Genomic DNA, 23,281 nt, shown 5'->3' with positions numbered 1-23,281 from the left:
GTGTGGGAGGTGGATGGGAGAGGGATCTGGTGAGGCCAGTGCTCCCTGCATGTGTGGAGAGCCCCCAGATCATGAGGTGCCCAAGCTCTGTGCAGACCAAGGAGGGGACAGCAAGAAGACATCACTGTGGTATGACATTAGAGGAAGAGGAGAGAAGGCTCAGGCAAGCTGAAAGTTAACAGATACAGCAGCAGGGATGCCAGGGCATCACCACGGCTGTTTTAGGGGTAAAGAAAGGACGCTGATGGTCTGGAATGGAACAGGACTGCTGTACGTGTCCACCTGGCCTCAGTGGAGGCAGCCAGATTAAACAGGACTGTTGCGAGCTTGAGCATCTGGCTCCCACAGGCTCCAGAGCTAGGCCAATGTTTAGGGAAGACCAGTCATTTGAGAAACGCAGTCAGTAGTTTCCAGGATGTCAGGGTACCATTGTGACCTCCTCAGTCATCCATGGTCAAGGCAGCCCACCCAGTGAGTCTGTGTTGGTGGTGAGTCCGTCTGAGCTTTTGTGGCCTCACCTATCGGAGGAGACTTGGATTAGTTGATCCTTGGAGCTCCAGAACTCCCTTATTGAGAGCAATTCTGGTTTTTGTTTGGCTGGTTTTTGGCCATGCTGTGGCAGCTTGCAGGATCTGAATTTCCCAACCAGGGACTGAACCTGGATCTTTGGCAGTGAAAATGCCAAGTCCTAACCACTGGACCACTAGAGAATTCCCCTAGAACACTTCATGACAGGCTTATTCTTCCCCTAAAAGTTTCTGATCCAGAGTGAAAAGGAACCTTGGTGTAGACGTGAAAGACCATGAGCCCTGGGCAGAGTGGCTGTGTCAGAACAACCACGAATTGGAAGGAGAGGGAGCAGCCAGCTGACCACAGAGAAATATGGTCTCCCTCAAGCCTGGAGCAGGTTATACAATGGCCAGAAGATCAGGGCAGACCACTGTGTTTGAGGAATCACTTTATTTAACCCAGAGAGATGTGTACTTCCATCAGTAAATGCTCCCAACTCCCATCTCTGTGAGTTTTTGTCTTCACGATGTTTTTTGCTGATTGTGTGCAAACTGATTTAGTACGTTTATGTCTCGTGACCCTCACTACACCATTAGATAAAAACGGGTTCAGGTTTTACAGTCAAAACAAGATCTGGAGCAAAGTCAAACTGCGGATGGTGTCACAAGGTAACTGTCTAACGGGGCTGTTGGCTCAAGCCGTCCTTCTCCACAGGGTTTCCTGGAAGGAGTAGTTCTCACATCCGTTCAAGAGGCTCATCATAAAATCTGTAACATAATAGTCAGGAGTTGGATGCACCCACCAGAGTAGACGGAAGGCCAAGAGACATTTCACTGTGTGTTCTTGTTTGCATTTCTTGTCCAGCGGCACATCTGCTGCCTGCTCTGCTCCAGCGTGGTCTATGCACTTAGACCAGATTTTACTAGGAAGACTAAGAATATGTTTGTACCAGTCTCAAAGGATTTCTCTTGCCTTGTGTGTTTCAAGATGTTAATTGCCATCTACTCATTTCACTTATGTAGACTCTCTTTCCCAAAACGATACCCCTACCCATAGACCAAGACTGGGCAGTGAAAAGACTGCTCACAAATAGAGCTTTTTGTGAAAAACCTAAATAACATCCTGTGTCAAAGCAGACGTGACAATGGGCTATTATTTCTGTCCCCATAATAGCATGTTGTCACATCTCTGTGCCCCGCGTGAATGGGCCATGAGAAGGGATGTGGGGTGGAGTGGGGGCGGGGGAGCCACGCTGAAACCTTAGAGGAGCCTCTCCGGGGTTTGCATTTTCTAAAAACAGAAACCGCTTCTCCAGGAGGTAACCCAGAGGTTCATATCTGCAGGTGCCCGGCCACAGCCTCGAGTACATTTCCAGAGAAGAGCCCTGCGGCTGCCGGAGAACACCAGCTACAGTGACCTGACCGCCTTTCTCACGGCCGCCAGCTCTCCCTCCGAAGTGGACGGCTTTCCTTATTTGCGAGGATTAGATGGAAACGGAACAGGTAATAATCTATCTGTCTTCTGCAGGGGGAATCTGTGTTTGCATCTTTTATAGGTGTTTGTATCTTTCTAAGTGGAGGCCCAGACATGCAGAAGGGGGAGATATGTCTACAAGTTCTGGTGCACTGAAACCGTCATTTAAGGAATTTAGTCTGCACCACTGCAGGGTTGAATTTTCAGGAATTTGAATCGCTGAACCTTTCTGCTGGGACTAGTTCCCTTAAGCACCCTCTCTGAGCTCTCCTTTGGCTGCCTAAATTTATTTAATTCCCAGAATTCTTTTCATTGAATTTTTCAAGTGTCAGATCAGAGTTGGAGGTTTTCTGTTCTGTTTTCAACCTCGCTCCACTTGCCCCTGGAACATTTTTGGTGGAGCAGCCTGCCCAGCTGTGCAGAGATGTACACACCACTCGCCACATGTCACAGCTGGAAGGGGAAGGGTGGGTGGCATTGAATCTGATTCCCAGAGGAGCACAGCAGTGCCCCCAGCCACCAGTACGTGGAGCACTTCGGGGCAGGGAGATTCTGGACTGCAAAGGCTGAGTCCATCCAGCCTTTTCCACAGCCTCCCTTTCTCCAAGCTTGCCCTTTCTGCCTTCCACTCGGAAAAGTGTTCAGGCTTTATAGTTGATTTTGAATCATCTCCTGGCAGATCCATAAGTCCACTCAGTCATTCTCACCCTATGCTGGCAGGACTCACAGTACTCAAAGATCACAGAAACAAAAAGCTACCAGTCAGAAAATAGGTAATAACTCCTTATCAGTGAAAGACCGCCTTTTACCTCCATTTGCACTCAAGAGAACTCCATGCTAACGTGGTCCGCGTTCCTCCTTCTGGTGAACAGAGGGTGGTGGAGTCTCAATTCCTGAGTCATTTTCTTGTCTCCCCCTTTCCTTTCCCCAGTACTTTACATGAGTCACAGCATAAACTTGAAAAACAAAGGCTGTTCTGGGTTGAATCCCATGGGGCGAGTACGTTGCTGTGTTTCCCAGGGACGCTTTGATTGAATTTCGCCTAATTGTCTAGTGCTTTACAGAAACTGATCATCCTGCAAAAGCTTTTCATCCGTGCAACATATGATCCATTTTGTAGAATGTGGATAAATGTCTGGTTACAGTGCAAGGTCACCTGGTGATTTGTTACCCGCTCTTCTTCCCTCTGTGGCACCTGTTTTGAGAAATGTTTCTTCTTCCTTGAATGTTTGTGTGATAATGATGCAATAAATAGTCAATCACCAACACCCAGAAGAGTTGCATGGTGTTCATCTTAAGTGAATATTGTTGGGGAAGAAAGTTGACTTTTCATTTAAATGGATAGGCCTGGGAGGGAAGTAGTATTTCAGGGAACATGATAATCTGAGGCCATCATGAAACCTCCAATCCAGCCTCCATCATAAAACCCCGAAGTTGGCAGGATAACCTCAGTCATTTTTCTGTGCCCCAATTCCAAGAGGTCTTGAATAAATTATAAAATGCAAGATGACGGTAAGGTAGAGAGAAGACATAGGACAATTGATTTTAGAGGAGTTGTTTTATTTTAAAATCACCCTGTTATTTCAGAGGGAAGAGAGAAAGTCTTTGGAAGGTTATATTCAGCTTGTTTTCCACTGAAATAACTGGCCAGTTGACCTAGGAAGAATCAGGCCTCCTCCCAGGAAAGGCAGCCACCAGCATGGTGTCCACTTAGCACCCCAGCAGCCCATCAACTGGGGCTTCTCTTTTGCCCCACCTTTGCCTCCTGTTTTATAAAATGCATCTAAGAGATTTCAACTTAGTGTGAGAGCCTGGACCACACTAATCCATGAGATGGCAAGTTATCAGTAGAATTCAGTGAAGTAAACAGAGACCATAAGTGTGACTGGAGAGTGACTGGCTTCCCTGGTGTGTCCTTCCCAACCCCTAAGGGGGGGTTGTTTATCCCTGCCCCCACTTTGAAAGAGTTTCCAGAGTTGTAGAAATACAGCCACATGGAGCTTTCAGTTGCTTCCTCACTTTCTCTTCCCCGTACATCCTCACAGCCTCATGCTTCCCCTGTGGTTGCTAAGAAAGCCCAGACCTGCTCTGTGATGTTCTCAAGGGTTTTTAAGAAATTACTTCTGCTGGCAACTCCAGGAAGACAGAGAGGAGTCGGTAATATGACTAATGTGCAAAGCCAAACAGAACTTTGGATGCTATCTGGGCAAAACCCCTTTTGTTCTAAGTGATGAGTCGGTGGCCTCCTAGCTTGGTCCTGAGGTGCTGTTTTTGCTTGTCTTTATTGGGATGTGATGGGAGTCAGGTAATATCAAGATGGAACATCAAGAAGGAGAGAGTCCTTGTATAGAGAACTCAGTGTTTTGTAAGAAGTTGCAGTCTCATAAGAAGGGCTGGAAGGTAAACCGTGTAGCCCTTCAAAGCATGAGTGGTTCCAGAATAAAGAAAATGGGAGGGTCGAGAGTCCTTTTGGAAGCTATCTAGTGGAAGCACTGAGAGAGGAGAGAGCCCTCAAGAAAGCAGATATAATTGCCTGCCACATCTTTGAACAGAGAACTTTCTAACAAATGTTAAATCACATGCACCTAGTAGTACACAAGTATGCCTCTTTCTTCAGTGCTCATCTTACTTTGGAATGTTTATAGTACAGTTCGTTTCTTTCTGTAGATTCATAAGAAACATCTAGTCCAGCCTCCTTAGTTTTGTAGCTCAGAGCAGCAGACCCCAGAAGAGTGAAGTGACTTGCGGAAGGCCACATAATTAGTTGGTGGCAGATCTGGTCTAGGACTCGGGCTTCCTGGGCCAGGGATATGCAAGATTATAGGAAACAAAGACTCAAAAGGAGATGCCATTTCTAAGAATCAAGAGGCAGTGTTAGGGATGGAGGGTGAGAGTGGAGTACTTTTCTGCTCTCCCTGCTGCTTCCGGGGATAGACTTCCTGCCTGGCGTTTTAATGAAAGAAGCAGCCTTGGGGACTTTCCTGGTGGTCCAGTGGTTAAGACTTCATCTTCCAATGCAGGCGGTGTGGGTTCGACCCCTGATCAGGGAGCTAAGATCCCACGTGCCTCACGGCCAAAAAGCCAAACAAACAAACAAAAAAAGCAATTAAAAAAAAAAAAAACCAGAAGCAATATTGTAACAAATCCGATAAAGACTTTTAAAATGGTCCACATTCAAAAAAACTTTTTAATTTTTTTTTTTTTGGAAAATGAAGTAGCATTACCTAACTGAAAACATTATCTGTAAGTTGCTTATATAAAATCAGGTCACGTAATCTGTCTTTAAGTCCTGTCTCATCTGGAGAGTTCAGCAGAGCCTGGAGAGCTCTGGCTCGGCTTCTGTGTCGCCTTTGGGCAATGGATACATTTCGGTCCTCTGTCCGTCCACAGGATGTTGTGACAAAAAAAGATGGTGAATTCTGCGTTTTGGTTCTCTTCACCCTACAATGAAATGGTCAGGTTGAAAGATTTCAGAATTTAAATCAATGCTTCCGATGTGGACCTTTTGATGAAATCATCTCCATCCCTTTTTTTTCATTGGAAAACAGAGATGGATGTGATAGAAATTGCTCTGCAAAGAGGTTAGCTACCACTGGTTGTTGAAACTCTCAAATTCACTAGATTTGTTTCAAATGTTTAAATTTAGTCCTAACTGGAGGTTTGCATTAACTCAGGTAGTTAATTGATAAGTAGATAGGTATATAAGGAGCTTAATAAGAAATCCTATAAATTATGTTCTAATGTAGCTTACATTTTTCTATCAGTGTGTTTTCATTGTATTCAAGGGAAGATTTTAAATTGTGACCGAATACATTTTGTATGATAATTATATTTCACTGGAGAAAAATTCTTCTCAAATGGATCCCTTAAGTGTATAAATATAATACCACTTTCATAAGCATTCCCCAATTTATCTGTAAAGTAGATAGTCATTAAACCATTGGCTTGGAGAAAAGGCCTCTAATGTAGAATAATTGGTATATTAAATTCCTTTTAAACAGATCAAAATAACAATGGCAACCAAAATAACTCATAAATATTTCAAGTGCAAGTTTTCAATAGTGTCCTTTTAGTAGAAGTTAATATTTTGAAGTACTCCTTGAAGAAATTCATTCTTTTTTTTCTTATTTTTTAAAAGCAGTCTCTGATTTAAAACATTTGGTTCCACTGTGGTGATCTGCCAAGTAATTAACATGTGTACCGGGCTCGCTTTGTAGAGAAGTTGATTTCAGGGTTTCACACACATACCTTCTCTCCCAGTACAGACAGTCCCCCTTCCATTTTGAAACTCCTTTTGAAAGCACAGGGCACTGGTTAGAATGGACAGACCTGAACTTGGATCTCAGCCCTACCACACACTAATGTCTACCTATGGGCCTGTTTCCATGACTCCCATCTCTGAGCCTCAGTTTGTTTATGTGTAAAATGGGGATTTTTACCTACCTTAGGACGTCACGGTGAGGATTGTGCATATAAGATACTGAATGCAGTCCCTGGTTTGTAGGAGGCCCAATCCTTGTAGATGTTAGCCGTTACATTTTTCTGTAAACCGTTTCTGCAGCCCCACCTGGGTCCTGTGTGTGCATGTGATGGAGACTGCCTCTTGCTTCCAGGAAACAGCACCAGGTACGACCTAACCCCCGTCACAGCCGTCAGCGTCCACTTGCTCAGCAGTGATGGAACGCCGGTGCTGGTGGATGGCCCCATTTATGTCACCGTGCCCCTGGCCACACAGAGCAGTCTGAGGCACAATGCCTATGTTACGGCGTGGCGGTTTGACCAGAAACTGGGTAAGCAAACTCCTGTGCCAACGATCGGCTAGTGGACTTCATGACTGTTCGGTTTCCCTTTTAAGAAGCCTCTGCTAGTCTCTTCCTTGAAGTTATTGAATGCTGCTGCTCACGGCGCTTTGCATGGTTTCTAGTGGGTAAAGCTTACACCTTTTTTTTTTCTCCACACTTAAGCTAATTTGCTTGTTTGAGAAGAATCTTTAAAGGTTATTAAACTTGAATTACCTCTCCTAATCTTTTATCCTTCTATTCTTTAGAAGATCCCATAATCTCTCTTGGTCTTATGGTTTTCTTTTTTCTGTGTTTTGAAAAAGGAAGAAAACAGTGCCAATATTACGCAAAAAAAGAAACTAAAAATCACCTAGAGAAACCTACTTATCATATTTTGGATTACAAGCAGACTTCGCTTTATTGCACTTTGTAGATACTGCATTTTTTACAAATTGAACATTTGTGGCAACTGTGTGTTGTCAGATGATGGTAAGCATTTTTCACAATAAAGTATTTCTTAAATAGGTACATTAGCTTTTTTAGGCATAATGCTGCTGCATACTTAATTGACTAAAGTATAGTGTAACAGAACCTTTAACACTGTGAAACCAAAAATTCTTGTGACTCTCTTTATTGTGATGTTTAATATAGTACAATAGGCCTGGATCTGAACCCACAGTATCTTGGAGATGAGCCTGCATTTCCTTCCAGCCATTGCACTATGCATGTGTATATTGGTTATCTTTTGCGTCATAACAGACGGCCCTAAAACTCAGCAGCTTTACACAACAGTGAACATCACCATTTCAGGGAGTCAGGATCCCAGAGTCAGGAACCCAGGCACAACTGAGCTGGGTGGTTCCGAGTCAGGTCTTGAGCAAGGTTGCAGTCGGGCTGCCAGCCAGCTCATCTCAGGATCCAGCAGGGGCTACCAGTGTGCTTTCAGGCATCAGATCCTCACTGGCTGGTGGCCAGAGGCTTCAGTGCCTTGCCACGTGGGCATCCCCACAGGGCCACTCACACCATGACAGCTTCGTTCCACTGAGCTGTGGAGCAAGTGACCCAAGAGAAATTGACAAACAAAAAGTACAAGATTTCAGGTGGCTCAGTGGTAAAGAATCCACCTGCCAGTGCAGGACACACAGGTTCGATCCTTGGGTCGGGAAGATCTCCTGGAGAAAGGCATGGCACCCCACTCCAGTATTCTTGCCTGGGAAATCCCATGGACAGAGTAGCCTGATGGGCTATAGCCCATGGGGTCACAAAAGAGTTGCATACAACTCAACAATAACAGCAACAAACAAAGGGGCAAAGGAGCAAAATGAAAGTCACCATTAGGTCAAAGTGGCCTCTTCTTCCTTCTTTCCATGTGCTGGTAGTCACAGAGCCCAGTGCTGTTCCAATACAAGGAACACCACTCAGGTGGATGAACAGCGGGAGTAGGCATCATGGGCCCTCTTAGAGGCTGCCTTCCAAAAATACACATTTAACATGAAGGGGATTATATGCTATGTACTGTTCTATAACTTGCCTTTAAAAAGCATTTGTGATCATGAACATCTTTCCCTGGCATTATTATTCCATAGCAATGCTTATTCTGCAATGTCAGTATTAATATTGCATAGTATACCCTTGTATATTTGTCATAATTCAGTTGTTCAATCTCCTACAATTAGAAAAAAAAATTACTATTCTTACCAGTGCTGGAATGAATGTCTTTGTAGCTAAATCTTTGTATATGGCCATGATTATTTCCTTAGGATAAAATTTTAAAAGAAGAATTGCTGACTTCAAAAAGTACAAAACTCTAAAGCTTTTAATATGTATTTACGACTTTTCCTCCAGAAAGTTTTACAGTTGACATTTGTAGTAAGATTAAGGGAAGGAGTACATGCTTGTGTTTAGGATTTTAACAGCACATTGGACCTTATACCCCATTGGTTTCTCAATCTCATGAAAGTAAAACTTGAAAAGACAAGTTTTCAGATAACGTAATTCAGAGTTTTAAATTGTTAGACCATGCATACAAATTCTTAGGAGATTTTTGGTATCAAATGTATTCTCAAAGACACCTAATTCTTTGAGTAGTCAAATTCTAGTTCTAGGAATTTATATTTGGAATTAAATGCTTGTTGGGCTTTCTGGAGTTCGCAGGGGATGTGGTTTGTTTTATGTTGCTTTTGTTTCGTCTTCCAAACACTTACTAACAGACTGCGTAATTACTTGTGTTGAATTCCGTGGCTTTACGAGATGCACCAACCTTGACATTGTTAGGAGGATCATCCTGGCACATGGACATGTGGCGCTGGGTCATGTGGGCGCTTTGTCACTGGTGTGCCTTCTGCATGGCTTGGTGACTCTGAGTCACGTGCTCCTGGTCAGGATGTAAGGAGTCCTGGGCTCCCATGAGAAAGTGACTTGAGGGAACCCCTGAGGAAGACAGGAATTCTGAAGGGAGGGAAGGATGTGGATGATGAAGCAGGGACAGAAGGTAGAAGGAGAGGGGAAAGCTTGCGTTTTGCCTCGTGAAGCCCTGGATCTGCCATTTGGGAAATGCTGAGGCCCACCTCAGGCCAAGTACCTGTCCTGTTTCCTCACTTGTACAGTATGTGTTTTGCCTGAGGCTCTTAGTCCCTTGTATGTTCTCCTTCTCACCATTGTCCACCCAGGTTGGTCCCCAACATGTCACAGCAGTGCTCTAAAGTAGAGTGTGTGGTTAAGAGCAAGGACTCTGAGGCACAATGGATTAGAATTTCAGTTCTGCTAGCTATTGGCTGTGTGATCCTGGCCATGTTACATAACCTCTCTGTGCCATAGTCTTCTCAAATGTGAGATGGGAATAATAATAGCACCTAATGTCATGGAGAGTGTCTTTATTTGTCAGAGTACTCTGGAGAAACAGAACCAATAGGATGTGGGTATGTGGGTGGGTGTGTTATGTGTGTGCCTGTGTGTGTGTGTCTGTGTCTGTGTCTGTGTGTGTCTCTGTGAGGGAGAGAGATTTCTTTTATGAAACTGGCTGATACACTTGAAGAGGCTGGCAAGTTCAAAATCTGAAGGATGGGCTGGCAGACTGGAGACCCAGAGAAACACTAATGTTGCAATTTGAGTCCAAAAGGCCATATGCTGGCAGAATTTCCTCTTGCTTGGGGGAGGTCCACCTTTTTCTTAAGGCCTTCAACTAATTAGATGAGGCCCACCTACAGAAAGCATAATCTACTCAATCAATTGATTTAAATCTACTGACCTAAATGTTAATTTCATTTAAAAACTACCTTCAGAGCAACCTCCAGGCATGTTTGATCAAATATCTGAGTGCTGTGACCTAGTTGATACATCAAGTTTACCTCCCCAGGGAATAATGAGTTAATATTTGTAAGAAGCTTAGTTCAGTGCCTGGGACATAGTACACCTTAAAAGTGTATTCAGTAAACAAAGATAAGGGTTTCTTTACCACTCTGCAGAAGGGCTTCTCGAACCATGACATCTAGACCACTTTTTTCCAGATTCTTGTTAGCCCAGTTTTTATTATTTACATACCTGGCTGTGTTGGGTCTTAGTTACAGCGTGAAGGATTCTTGTTGTGTCATGTGGGATTTTTCACTGGGGCCCACAGACTCTGGTTGCAGCGCATGGGCTCAGTAGCTAGGGGCATGGACTCAGTAGTTGCTCCACAGCATGTGGGATCCTAGTTCCCTGACCAGAGATTGAACTCGCATCCTCTGCATTGCAAGGCAGGTTCTCAACCACTGGACCACCAGGGAAGTCCTAGTTAGCCCAGATTTCTTGAAGGATTGTTGTCCACATGCTGCCCCCACTTCTCACTCACTTCAGTCCTACTTCTGACTCCTAGTCTCCTGAAACCACAGTCATGATACTCAGCAGCAGCTGCCTGATTGTGGAGTCAAGTGACCTCTTCATCCCGTTTATGTCTCTGAAGCATTAGAGGGTTTCTTTTTTCTCTAGACGGGAAGGCCCACCTCCCTGGCTCTCTGACTCAGTGTCCCCCAGGGCCCTCCTCTCCTGCCATATGGGCTCTGCCCTGGGCCCAGCTCCTAATTCACTTTATATGCAGTCACTGGGGCTGCATCCTCCCACTTCTCATACTCCCACAGCCATCCATGCACCCACGTCTGCTCTCTGATCTGTGTTCCTGACTGTCTATTAGACATCTGTCTTTAGATATTCTACAGGAAACTCAGATTCATGTGCCTGTAACAGACAGGTACGCTTCTGCCTTTACCCCTGTTCATTTCTGTGTTTCCTCTCTTTGTTAAAGGTACCACATACCAGTAGAAACCTCAGAGTTACCCCCAATTTATTCTTTTCTAAACATTTATTTAGTTAGTTTTCATTTATTTGGCTGTTCCAGGTCTTAGTTGCAGCATGCAGAATCTTCTTTGCAGCATGTGGGATCTAGCTCCCTGACCAGGGATCAAACCAGGCCCGCCTGCATTGAGAGCCCAGAGGGACATTCACCTCCCCTCATTTATTCTTTTGCTTCACCTCCCTGCACCACTGGCAGCCATGTCTGGTCCTTTGCAAGGTCGTGCTGATGTCAGATCAGCGTTTCTTCAACCTACCTTCTCATCTCCTTTGTTAACCTCTGTCTGGGTACAGACTCTGCCTTCTTTCTGACCAGTTCCTGCAGCTGTCTGCCTGTCTGCCACTCTCCTTCCCTCTACCAGGGCCTCTGGGCTGCTACTGGGTTGTCTGTCAGAACCACAGACCCTTTGCCACATGAGAGCGTCTCAGAGCTACTCATCATGAGGCTGTCCACACTCATTAGCACACACACATATATCTTCAGAGCTGCCCCCGCCCGGCTCTCCAGCTCACTTTCAGCCACTGTCTCCTGCACACCCTCCATTGCTCCCACACCAAATTGTTTGCTCTTCCCTGGATGTACCTGGGTCTCCCTCATCACTTGTCACACTGCATGATTGCATGAGCAGAGTCTCTCCTCTCAAATTACATTCTCCATCCTCCGACCAATAATTTGGTCCCTCCTAAGCATGTTGTCCATTTAGCTGTGGCACTAGAAGTCTGTAAGAACATGGCCTTACAGTGTTTCAGTCATTATCCGTGTCCTCATTGAGTCTTCCTTATCTCCAAATCCTCATGATCCAGAACAGTCCCTGGCACTTGCAAGGCACCCAGCTAAAATGTTTGCTGAATGATTGAATCAGATGAGGAGCATTTAGATATTTTAAGATTCAGAGCAGTTTAAGATATTATAACATTGGTAATAAAGATGATTCTATATATATAATTTACCTTTACATATCTATATGTCTGTATCTATATATGTTTAGATCTGTATCTGTATGTTTAAAGAATGATGCTTTGAGTGGTTGTCTGGAGACAGAACAGTTGTATTGCATTTTCTCTACCCTAGAGCTTCTATCCCTGCTGCTATGTTGCTTCTACTTCTTCCTGCCTCTTCATTTTTGAATGGATGTATTTGAATATAGATAAATACGGCTGGGATATAAAAGGCTGTGTTCCTAATACAGTGATGCTTCCGGTAGGGAGTCATACGTAGATTCATGATAACAATATGGCACAGGTCTGTAGAAGCAGCATCCTTGCTCTCATTAGTTTATTTTGTATACAGATCACAAAGATCAAAAGCTTATTTAAAATTTTTTTGTTTGATGTCTGTGGTAGACTGGAAAATTGCCCCCTCCCCCAAAAAGCTCCACATCCTAATCCCTGGACCCTGTGAGTATGACTTGAAATGGAACAGGGACTTTGCGGACATGATTCAGTTAAGAATCTTGAGATGAGGAAATTCTCCTGGATTATCCTCGTGGATCCACTATAATCACAACAGTCCTTATAAGCAAGATGCAGGAGGAATCAGAGATGGCGAAATAATGATGGAAGCAGAAACTGGAGGGATGCACTTTGAAAATGGAGGAAGGGACCACAAGCCAAGGAACAAAGGCAGCCACGAGAAGCTGGAAACAGGCACTAAATGGATTCTTCCATCAGTCTCCAGAAAGAACCAGCCCTACTGATCCTCTGACTTAAGTCCAGTGAAACCGATTTCAGGCTTCTGATCTCTAGAAATAAGAGAAGACCCACTTGTGTCTTTTTAAGCCCCTGAGTTTGTGGTTGTTTATTACAGGAGCAAAAGGAAATTAATACACTGTAGAAATCAGTGAAAACAAAGAAATGTGCATTGTCATGAAGCCTCTAAAAAGTAAGTTATCCAATTCTCTACTTCCTCTCTGGAAATAATCTCGATGGCATTGAGCCTTTAGTCATTGAGAATCTTCATTGTATGGTTGATCTAGTTCCACTTAAATGGTCTTTTTAACTTAGCATATACAGTGAAAATTCTAACTGCCGAATTCCAGGTTCCAACATATTGTTTGAAAAGGTAACATTCGGAAAGTCATTCAAAAGTGATCAAATGAATTAGAACAAGTTTTCTGAAAACTTTGTCCTTAAGATTGGATGGACATTTCAAAGAAGTCACATGTTCTTTAGAATAGAAGAAGCCTGCATATTTCATAAGGGTGTTTCTACTATTATATTATAATCCATAATGTTATTATTTAAGTAGAAATTAAATTATTGCATTTAAATGAAAAGTTCCAAGAGTATTATAAGATCAGGGAAAAAATAGGAACACATCTTAAGCATGTAGCACTATTTACTAATTGTCTACTATTTATGATTAATTCAGATACAATTATCATTTCAAACCAGTTTAACACTTTAATTGATCTACTTTTCAGGTAAATCAAAGTACTTGAATTTCAAAGTGTTTAACAGCCAGAAACAGTAACTTGTGAATCCATTAAGAATTTCTCATATAAGTAAGGGTCAACAAACTATGGCCTGAAAGCTTAGAATGGTTTTTACCCTTTTAAATGTTTGAAGAAAGAATCAAAAGAGGAGTATCTAATGATGCATGAAAATTATATGAAATCTATGCATCCCTGAATAAAATTCTATTGAGTGCTATGGACTGAATGTTTGTGTTCTCCCCAAATTCATATGTTAGAATCCTAACGCCCAAAGTGATGACAGTATTAGCCAGGTAGGGCCTTTGAAGGTCATGAGGGTGCAGCCCCCATTAATGGGATTAGTCACCTTATGAAAGGGGCCCCAGAGGGCTCCCTTGGCCCTTCCACATGTGAGGACACGGCATATGAGGACACAATGAGAAGGCACCTCTGTGAACCAATGACACCAGCTCTCACCAGAGCTGAATCAGCCAGCACCTTGATCTTGGACTTGGCATCCTCCAGAATGAAGAGGTGCATTTCTGTTGTTTATAAGCCATCCAGTTAATTTTGTTACAGCAGCCCAAGTGGAGTAAAACATTAGAACACAACCATGCCTGTTTGTTCATGTTTGGTCTGTGAGAGCTTTTCCTGTACCAACAGAGTTGTTCCCACAACGTGAAAAGTATTTGCTATCTGGACTGTTATAGAAAAAGTTTATGACACCTGATCTAAGATGCATTCCATAGGGGAGCTCTTACTACTTATTATTAAAATGCAAGTGTATTCTCCATCTGCAGGGCCAAACAGGGTGCCTGAGTCAGTCAGACTGTACTTCCTATTATCCAGGCAGCCTTCCAGCACTTTACCCCGAATGACAGCTGATGCTTAGTGATAACACCTTGGTTATAGGGCAATATACATTTTAATGCTAATTCAGTTACTTCCATTCCTGACTGCTGGATAACTGAAAGTTTACTCATGAGAGAAATGTAGAGGTACCTACTTACTTTTTTTTTAGATTCCACATATAAGTGATATAATATGATAATTTGTCTTTGTCTCACTTACTTGGCCTTAGTACGATAATCTCTAGGCCCTTCCATGTTGTTGCAAATGGCATTATTTCATTCTTTTCTATGGCCAGGTAATATTCTGTTGTATATTTGAAGCAAATCTTCTTTATCCATTCATCTGTTGTTGGGCATCTAGGTTGCTTCCAAGTCTTGGCTATTGTGAATCGTGCTGCAGTGAACATTGGGGTCCATATATTTTTTCAAATTTTGGTTTCCTCTGGATATATGTCCAGGAGTAAGAATGCTGGATCATTTGGTAGCTCTATTTTTAGTCTTTTAAGGAACCTCCATACTGTTCTCTATAGTGGCTGCACCAACTTACATTTCCACCAACAGTGTGGGAGGGTTCCCCTTTCTCCACGTGCTCGCCAGCATATATTAGGGACACTCCCTTCCCAATACCATTAGAGTGGATTCGATTTGGTGCTACTGTTTTTCACAGTTTTCTTTTTCTTGAATGACAGTTGGTTTTTTTGGTGTTTTGTTTTGTTTTGTTTTGGAGCAGGCAAAGAATTTCCCATTTAAAAAAATTAATTATCATCTCCATATTTTAACCTACATGTTCAAATAAGGGTGACAATGGCAACCCACTCCCATACTCTTGCCTAGACAATCCCATGGATGGAGAAGCCCGGTGGGCTGCGGTCCATGGAATTGCTACGAGTCAGGCACAACTGAGCGACTTCACTTTCACTTTTCACTTTGCTGCATTGGAGAAGGAAATGGCAACCCACTCCAGTGTTCTTGCCTGGAGAATCCCAGGGACGGGGGAGCCTGGTGGGCTTCCGTCTATGGGGTCGCACAGAGTTGGACACGACTGAAGCGACTTAGCAGCAGCAGCAGCAGAACAGAAGTAAAGTTGGATTTTGTTTAAAATGTTAGAACAATATGAATTGGTTGATACTGGGGTGGACTCTCAGGAAAAAAGATTTTTTTAAAAAGCCTGACTTGCATACATTAGAGTCAAAACTTTTGCCTCATTTCCTGGCAGTGCTGATTTTGCTGCAGCTGCCCTGTTAAAATGCCATTTGATTTACAGTACAAGGTGGGGCCTCTATTCAGTGATGTACGTCTTTTCCTTTTGACAAATTAGCAGATTTCTTTAACCCATGATCTTCTGATGATGCTGTCTCTTTTGCAAAGCAGTACAGTGCCAGGACCTGGGGCCTGAGTATGCAAGTGTGTCTGAGGGGATGGGATATAGCAACCTCATCAGGAGTGTTCAGGGGCCAGTTTGACCTTTGAAAGAAGCCGCTTTTCTTCCCCAGTAGGGAAAATGCAGTTTTGTCGGTCATGGTGAATGCATCTGAGCCAAGGCTTTTGGGACAGTAAAAGATGGTGTGCTGGCTCATTTTTACAGCATTTCCTCTCTTTACCCCGTAACGGGGACAGCAGATGGCTGCCCCATGTCCCAGGTGGTCAGACTGCAATCTGATTCGATGCCCTGGGGAACGGTCACTTATGAATAAGCAAACCAGGTCAGTGGTTTGAACTGAAAGTGACCGACTGACCTTGCATGGCCGAGAAATCATGATTTAAGATCCTCTCTATGATAAGTTGCTGCTGTTTCATAATAACTTGGGTTACTTGGTTTGAATACTCTCATTCTAATGAGGTGACAAAAATCAAAGCAGATTCCAATGAAGCTACATTGCAGAATCCAGTTTTAACTGCCTTCCCAGAACACAGCCTGCAGAGCAGTGTGCGTTGCTATAGAAATGCTGGTTACTGAACCAGCTTCTTATCACGTATGGCGCATACGTATCAGGCATTCAGCGATACTCGCTCATAATTGGCCGGTAGTGGGTTCGTCTCTGCATAGATGGTGAGCTTTACTGTTGATGCTGTTGCTCATCGAACTAGCCCTTTTAGGTAAGTCATGGCCAGCCTATCCCTGACAATGGAGCTTGATTTAAAGTACAGATCTAGGATTTTGTTACATTTCATTGTTTTTCAAGGGGAGAAAACGATGGGAGTTCTTCAAACACTATATTCTGTTTGTCACTTAAAGAAAATGAAAATATTACTGGTGTGTCTTTTTCTGTATATACCGTGAGCCATGCATCGTACATAGCAGGTGACAAGTTGCCAGACAGGTGTAGTGACTGAATGACAAGAATGAGCCATAGGGCACTGTGTGGGCAAAAGTTAGAACAAAAGAAAGGAATTCGTGTGTCTAAAAGTTAAGTATGTATTTACATCTGTGATGTTAACTTTACAACCATGCATATCATCTTTATAATTTTTTTCCATAAAGACCAGACTCAATAGTTAAGGGAATTAAAGAAAGAAGCGAACTTACCTGCTAAAGTATAATGTCAGCATATCCTTGAGAAACATCATCTGAAATGGGTCTTCTCACAATGAAGGTGATCTCTTAGAAACAAAGAAATAATTCTCAGGAAAAGAGTCTCTATGTTCTCAGATATATTGTGCACATGTGTAAAACTGAGTTACTATGCTGTGCAGCAGAGATGGGCACAACATTGTAGATCCACTGTACTTCAGTTTTTAAAAAACTGTCCATACCAGTGAATCAGGCTTCCCTTAGATATATAGTGGGCAGAAAAAAGATAATTTACCTGCAGAGAAAGCTAATTGAAGTGAAGCAACAGAAAAGAACTGTTAAAAGTGTAAGACTTAATCTGGATAAATGATGCCAGTCCAGCAAAAACTTGGGCTGGAGACCTCAGCTGCCAGGTGGCCAGCAAAATGTGACCTGCTTTTGAGACACAGATTGGTGTCTTTTGGCTGCTCCAGATCATCAGCATCACAGTTGGGATGTTCTACTCCTGTTGCCTGAGTTGAACGGAGTCTGGCCGTTGAACGCATACACTGCCCACAGGGAGACCGAATGCTGAGTGATCTCAGAACATGGACATTTGTTTCCTGATGTTGCCTAGCAACTCAAAAAAACACTCTTATACTACCAGTCCATTCCTAAAAATTGTTAAGCCTTTTGTGTTTGTAGCCTGCCCCCCCCCAACAACAACAAAAAAAATGAGAGTTTAGAAAACTATACCATCACTTTAGCTATATTATAGCCATATATAGCTCAGGTCCACTTTTGTTTCAAAATCCTATCCTTAGAGACTTAATTTTCCTAAAGAGTCCGTTTATATAGGAGAACTTTCCATGCTGGTGTTGAATGGAAACAATTTTTGGCAAGTTTTACAAGTGATGGCTGCCTACTTTGTGGCCTCAGAGTGTATATAGATCAGTATGTTCCTCCTAAAAGAAAATGTCATATGTTGTAGTCAACTCTTAATTACCGCTTATAGAATAGTTACTTTGTGGATTATCTGTGGCAGGTGTGTATTCTCCCTACTACCTGGGATCCTCAGAACCTTCTTGCTTTGCTGTCTTTTGGCCTGGATTTGAAGCACTACATCTATTAGTAATATACTCGTTCTGAGATTGGCCTGGGTGAAAAATAATTAGGAAGGCAAAGCTGCCATCATTTGTTTTTAAACCAAATATTTTTTTTTAAATAGCTTCAGTTTTCAGTGATCTCCACTGAAATGAGAAATTAAGAGGTAAAATTCTTTTTCATAGGTCAGGATATTGCACTGGTTGTACAGCATTTGGCAAGAGTGTATAGAATACAGGCAGGGTGTAGCCCAGCAATTGAAACATTTTGGATGCAAACACTGGCTCCTCTGGATCTTGAGCAAGTCCGTTAACCTCTCAGGGCCTCAGTTTTCTCATCTATAAAATGAGAATAATAGTTATCATTCCCATCTCATAAAATTGTTGAGAATGGAGAGCAGCCCTTACAGTGGTGTGTAATACTGGGTAAAGTGTTCTGTAAGTATTAATCATTATTATAATCATCATTGTTCTATTTAGTTTGTGCATTTTGTGTAAAGCATGATATAAGGGAGACAGACGACGTACAAGTACAGCGAAGCTTTGCTGCTGCTGCTGCTGCTGCTGCTGCTAAGTCGCGTCAGTCGTGTCCAATTCTGTACGACCCCATAGACGGAAGCCCACCAGGCTCCTCTGTCCCTGGGATTCTCCACGCAAGAACACTGGGGTGGGTTGCCATTTCCTTCTCCAATGCATGAAAGTGAAAAGTAGAAGTGAAGTCGCTCAGTCGTGTCCCACTCTTAGCGGCCCCATGGACTGTAGCCTACCAGGTTCCTCCATCCATGGGATTTCCCAGGCAAGAGTACTGGACAGTGAAGCCTTAGTATCTTTAAATTGAATACCCAGGACATCCCTGGTGGTCCAGTGGTTAAGACTCCATCTGCCAGTGCAGGAGACATGGGTTCGATCACTGCATTACAACTTGCCATTTCATATAAGCAGTTTGAAATACACCTAAATTGGAGGGGAAGAAATTGGAGGGGACCAGTTGGGGAAAGTTGTTGGGTTTTTTTTTTTTTTTTTTGTCTACTCATTCTCAGCTGTGCTTATTCATTAGTAAAACAGGTAGGACCACAAACCAACATTTTTCATCACTGTTTTAATAGCAACCCTACATTATTTCTTAATCAGAAAGAAGCTGAAATTCAGCACAGGGAAGTACCTGGTACACATATATGTTATCCTAGGAATGGAGAAGGGGAGATTCAAAACACAATTTCCTTCAGGCTTTAAATCCTCTTCCTGTTCTAGAATATCAGATTTTGGTGCATTCCTGCTTCTATGCCAAGACTTAATGTGGCTTAACAAAATAATGGACTGGATCTGGAGATGCAGAGCAACTATCCATTCCCAGGTGTTTTGTTTGGCCCATACAGTTGATTTGGGGGCATTTATTTGTTTGTTTTGTTTTAATTTGCTGCCAACATTTAAATATTGAAAGATTTCCTGGGGAATTCTGTTCTTGGGTTCTCTTTTTAAAAAACTGAACAATTCACTCGTTACAGCAAATAGATAGTGAATATCTTTGTGCCAGACTTTACTCTGTTCTAGGCTTTTGGTGTAAAAAAAATGCAGCCATGAAATTAAAAGACACTTACTCCTTGGAAGAAAAGTTATAACCAACCTAGACAGCATATTAAAAAGCATAGGCATTACTTTGCCAACAAAGGTCTGTCTAGTCAAGGCTATGGTTTTTCCAGTGGTCATGTATGGGTGTGAGAGTTGGACTATAAAGAAAGCTGAGTGCTGAAGAATTGATGCTTTTGAGCTGTGGTATTGGAGAAGACTCTTGAGAGTCCCTTGATTAAAAGTAGATCCAACCAGTCAATCCTAAAGGAAATCAGTCCTGAATATTCATTGGAAGGACTGATGCTGAACTGAAACTCCAATACTTTGGCCACCTGATGCGAAGATCATTGGAAAAGACCCTGATGCTGGGAAAGATTGAAAATGGGAGGAGAAGGGGACAACAGAGAATGAGATGGTTGGATGGCATCACCAACTCAATGGACATGAGTTTGAGTAAACTCCAGGAGTTAGTGATGGACAGGGAGGCCTGGCATGTTGCAGTCCATGGGGTCACAAAGAGTTGGAGACAACTGAGTGACTGAACTCAACTGAATGACAAACAAGTCAAGGAAGGCACCTGTAATTGTGAGGTTTTGGTCTGAATGGAGGAGACAGACAATGAACCAGCTTACTTTGTTGGCATTAAGTAAGTGCTGTAGGACAGTTTAATTTAAGCAGGGTGGTCAGGGAGAATGACAGGCTGGACAGAGGCTTTGGAGGAGTGCTATTTGAGCTGCGATGCCAAGGACACATAGGAACCTAACATGGGACTGTCTTGGGAGTCAAGAACATTCTGGGCAGAAAAAAATGGTCAACACAAAGGTCACCAGATTGGAACCAATTTAGGCACACCTACAGCAACCAGTTCACTCAGAGGCACTGAGCTTTCATGTGCTGCAGCCTATGGAGTGAACTCAGATGTGTGTCAACTTCCAATCAGCTGTCTGACAAGTGACTAGATTATTCATGAAGTGTATTAGAAATATTTCTGAAGTTGCTTCAAGTACTGGCCACCCAGTTGATGCACCCCGGCAACATTGTAGAAAATGGTTCTAGGGTTTTCTGAAAGATTCACCACACCCACAAAAGTACAAATAATGTGGAGCTTTGCTACTCAAAGAGTGATCCTTGGACAGGGAGTTTATTCAAACTCTAAAATCTCATGATTTGCTCCAGACCCACTGAATCAGACTCTGCATTTGAACAAGATCTCCACTATACCAAGCTCTTGAACAAAGCACTGGTTGACAGCATCTTACCACGTCTGTCCAGATGCTCGTCGCCTCACTCTCTTCTGCCACCCTTCGTTTTGAATGAGTCTTCTAATGCTGAAGATAAGTGGCCATGCCTCCTAAACCCTGGACTGTGTACCTCACCCAGCCCCATCTGACATGTAATTGCATGATGAATGTTAGATTTAGTGGGTAATGAACAAAATTTCTCTCCATATGGACTTAATTAGCCTCCACTCTGATACTACTTTATGGGAATTTATATATACCTATTGTAAATTGAAAATTCTCTCATTAAATTTTATTAATGCTATTATGCATGCTAATACTTCTGGCTACCTTTTTAAGGCATACACTTTGTCTAGCCCTCCCTGCCAGAAGCTTTACAGCTTCCCATTACTGCTGTCTCCTAAAATTTGTTTCAGTAAGCCTTGTGATCACTCAGCTAAAGTTTAAAGGAGAAAAAAAAAATCAGTTGCTTGGATCAAATTTATTTTTAAGAATCTGTTCCTCAAAATATGCCCTAAAAATACCCAGGGAACATGTTATAGCTAAATACAGATGCCCTTCTTGTTTTAATTTCTAATCATTCATTATACCTGTGATTTTATGCTTTGAACAGAAGGTCGTTGGTTATAGTGAGTTACTGTTAATTTTATTCTTCTTTAAACCGGTCCGAAATGTACTTGCCTGAAGCTACAGGAATCCAACCATCTGTAAATGACTTTCACTCTTTGGTTCCATTGCTTTCAACTAGCATGGTTAGATAATTGACCACCAGGTAAATAAATACTTTGCAGTGTAATTGACAAGGAATGTATCCTCTTCACAGAGTTCATGGAAAAATAATTCTAAGAAAGGGAACATACTATTCAAAGGCATAGACTTTAATTTGAAAAAATAGAAGGCTGCTCCACAGTGTCATAAAAATAGTCAGTGTCGCTATTTCTGCTCTACCGATGAATGTGACTTAAGGGCTGGTGGACTTTTCTGGTTTTTCTGGATGATCTCATCCCCCTAAGGTTTTGTTAAAGCATGTGATAAAATGGACTCAGGCTTTGACACTTCTAATTGTACAGCTGGTAGGAAAATGCAGTAGAGGTTATGGCTTAAGATAATGCAGATGGAAATCCTGGGAAGTAAGTCTGTGCTGGTTTCTAGAGAAACACAACATACTTGGAAGCGGGGGCGGGGAGCGGGCTATGATTATAAGTAATAATAGTAATGAGCATTCACTCTGGACCTGAGCAGTATATCTCTCTCAGGAAGTCTGCCCTCAAAAAGTGAATGCCCACGATATCTATTATTCACCAGAAGTCACCACAGCCTAAGTGAGGAGATGGTCATTGGCCAAAACCAACAGCTGAAGGGCAGGAGAGAAGAGGTTCCTACCATCCAAGTTCATGCCTGTGTCATGCACGTATGTGTTCTCACCTCTTGCCATGAATGTTTCCAAATAGTTCACGGTGAACAGTTAAGTCATAGGAATAGAAGTGTTCTATTTCACAGTGAATATTCACCCTTAAATTGATAGAACTTTTCTGAGATGGATTTTCTGCATGGCTGTGACATTTCTTCGCATCCCAGCTTATAGACCTAGTCAAACTCACTGCAGCCTCTTTCACACACACACACACACACACACACACAAAATGCATCAATTAGAATATGTTAGGGGAATTCCCTGGCAGTCCAGTGGTTAAGAGTGCAGCTTCCAATGCAGGGCGTGTGGGTCCCATCCCTGGTCTTGAAGTTAAGATCTCACATGCCTCACGGCCAAAAAACCAAAACATAAAACAATATTGTAACAAATTCAATACAGACTTAAAAAAAAAAAAAGAATACATTAGCTGTTCATGTTGGTAGAATCCTCAACTACAAGTGCTTAAGTGATGAAGCGTTTATTATTTATGTGACAAAGGAAGTGTGAAGCAGCCACCAGGAACTCCCCATCCCTAGCTGGACCCTCCTCGAGTGTCCATACAGCTGGAAAGCGGCAGAGCTGGAATTCACACTAGGTGTTATCTTAGGAAGGGCAAATTGTCCATACTGTCAGTTGTTCCTTGATTGTGCTGGACTTTCATCTGCCTGATGTCCCAGGATGTGACATGGTCACAAGCCCCATTGTAAGTCTTTCTCTGTATATTGGCTGAGGTGCAGAATGCCAGCTTCAATGTGTCATCTGTTACAAGGGCAGGTTGTTCACTTACAGTTTCCTTTTCAAAACCAATAGTGCTCCTCCTAACAGTCTTTTCTGCTTGTTACCAAATGCTGAGATGAGCTTGTGCCGCAGATAAAATAGAGGCGTCCAGGCAGAATAAGTGGGCCAGTCAGGAAAAGCAAGGAAAATCAGAACCCTATTAGTCATATTCTAATGAGACATTATGTTTGGAGCTTTTTTTTCCCATTTTAGAGTTCTTTTCCCTTTGAATCGCCATTTGTTTAAAATTTGAACTCACTCTTCTTTATATTTTGCAAATAAAGGCTGGTTTCATTCCTGCTTGGTAACCAAGCAAGAAAGCGGCACCCCT

The 23,281-nt window shown here is 42.6% G+C and overlaps 1 protein-coding gene across 1 annotated transcript in view; it reads left to right on the top strand.

Annotated features, from left to right (window-relative positions):
* Positions 1–23,281, top strand: part of FAM171A1 (family with sequence similarity 171 member A1) — a 130,414-nt gene that overhangs the window by 94,343 nt on the left and 12,790 nt on the right. Inside the window, exons 4-5 of the mRNA XM_018057146.1 lie at positions 1,854–2,012; positions 6,597–6,773. Coding sequence (XP_017912635.1) covers positions 1,854–2,012; positions 6,597–6,773 — 336 coding nt within the window. The remainder of the gene's footprint in view (positions 1–1,853; positions 2,013–6,596; positions 6,774–23,281) is intronic.

Source organism: Capra hircus, chromosome 13 (assembly GCF_001704415.2).
Source record: "Capra hircus breed San Clemente chromosome 13, ASM170441v1, whole genome shotgun sequence".
In the NCBI taxonomy this organism is placed as follows: Eukaryota; Metazoa; Chordata; class Mammalia; order Artiodactyla; family Bovidae; genus Capra; species Capra hircus.
This window is presented reverse-complemented; position numbering and strand designations above follow the sequence as displayed.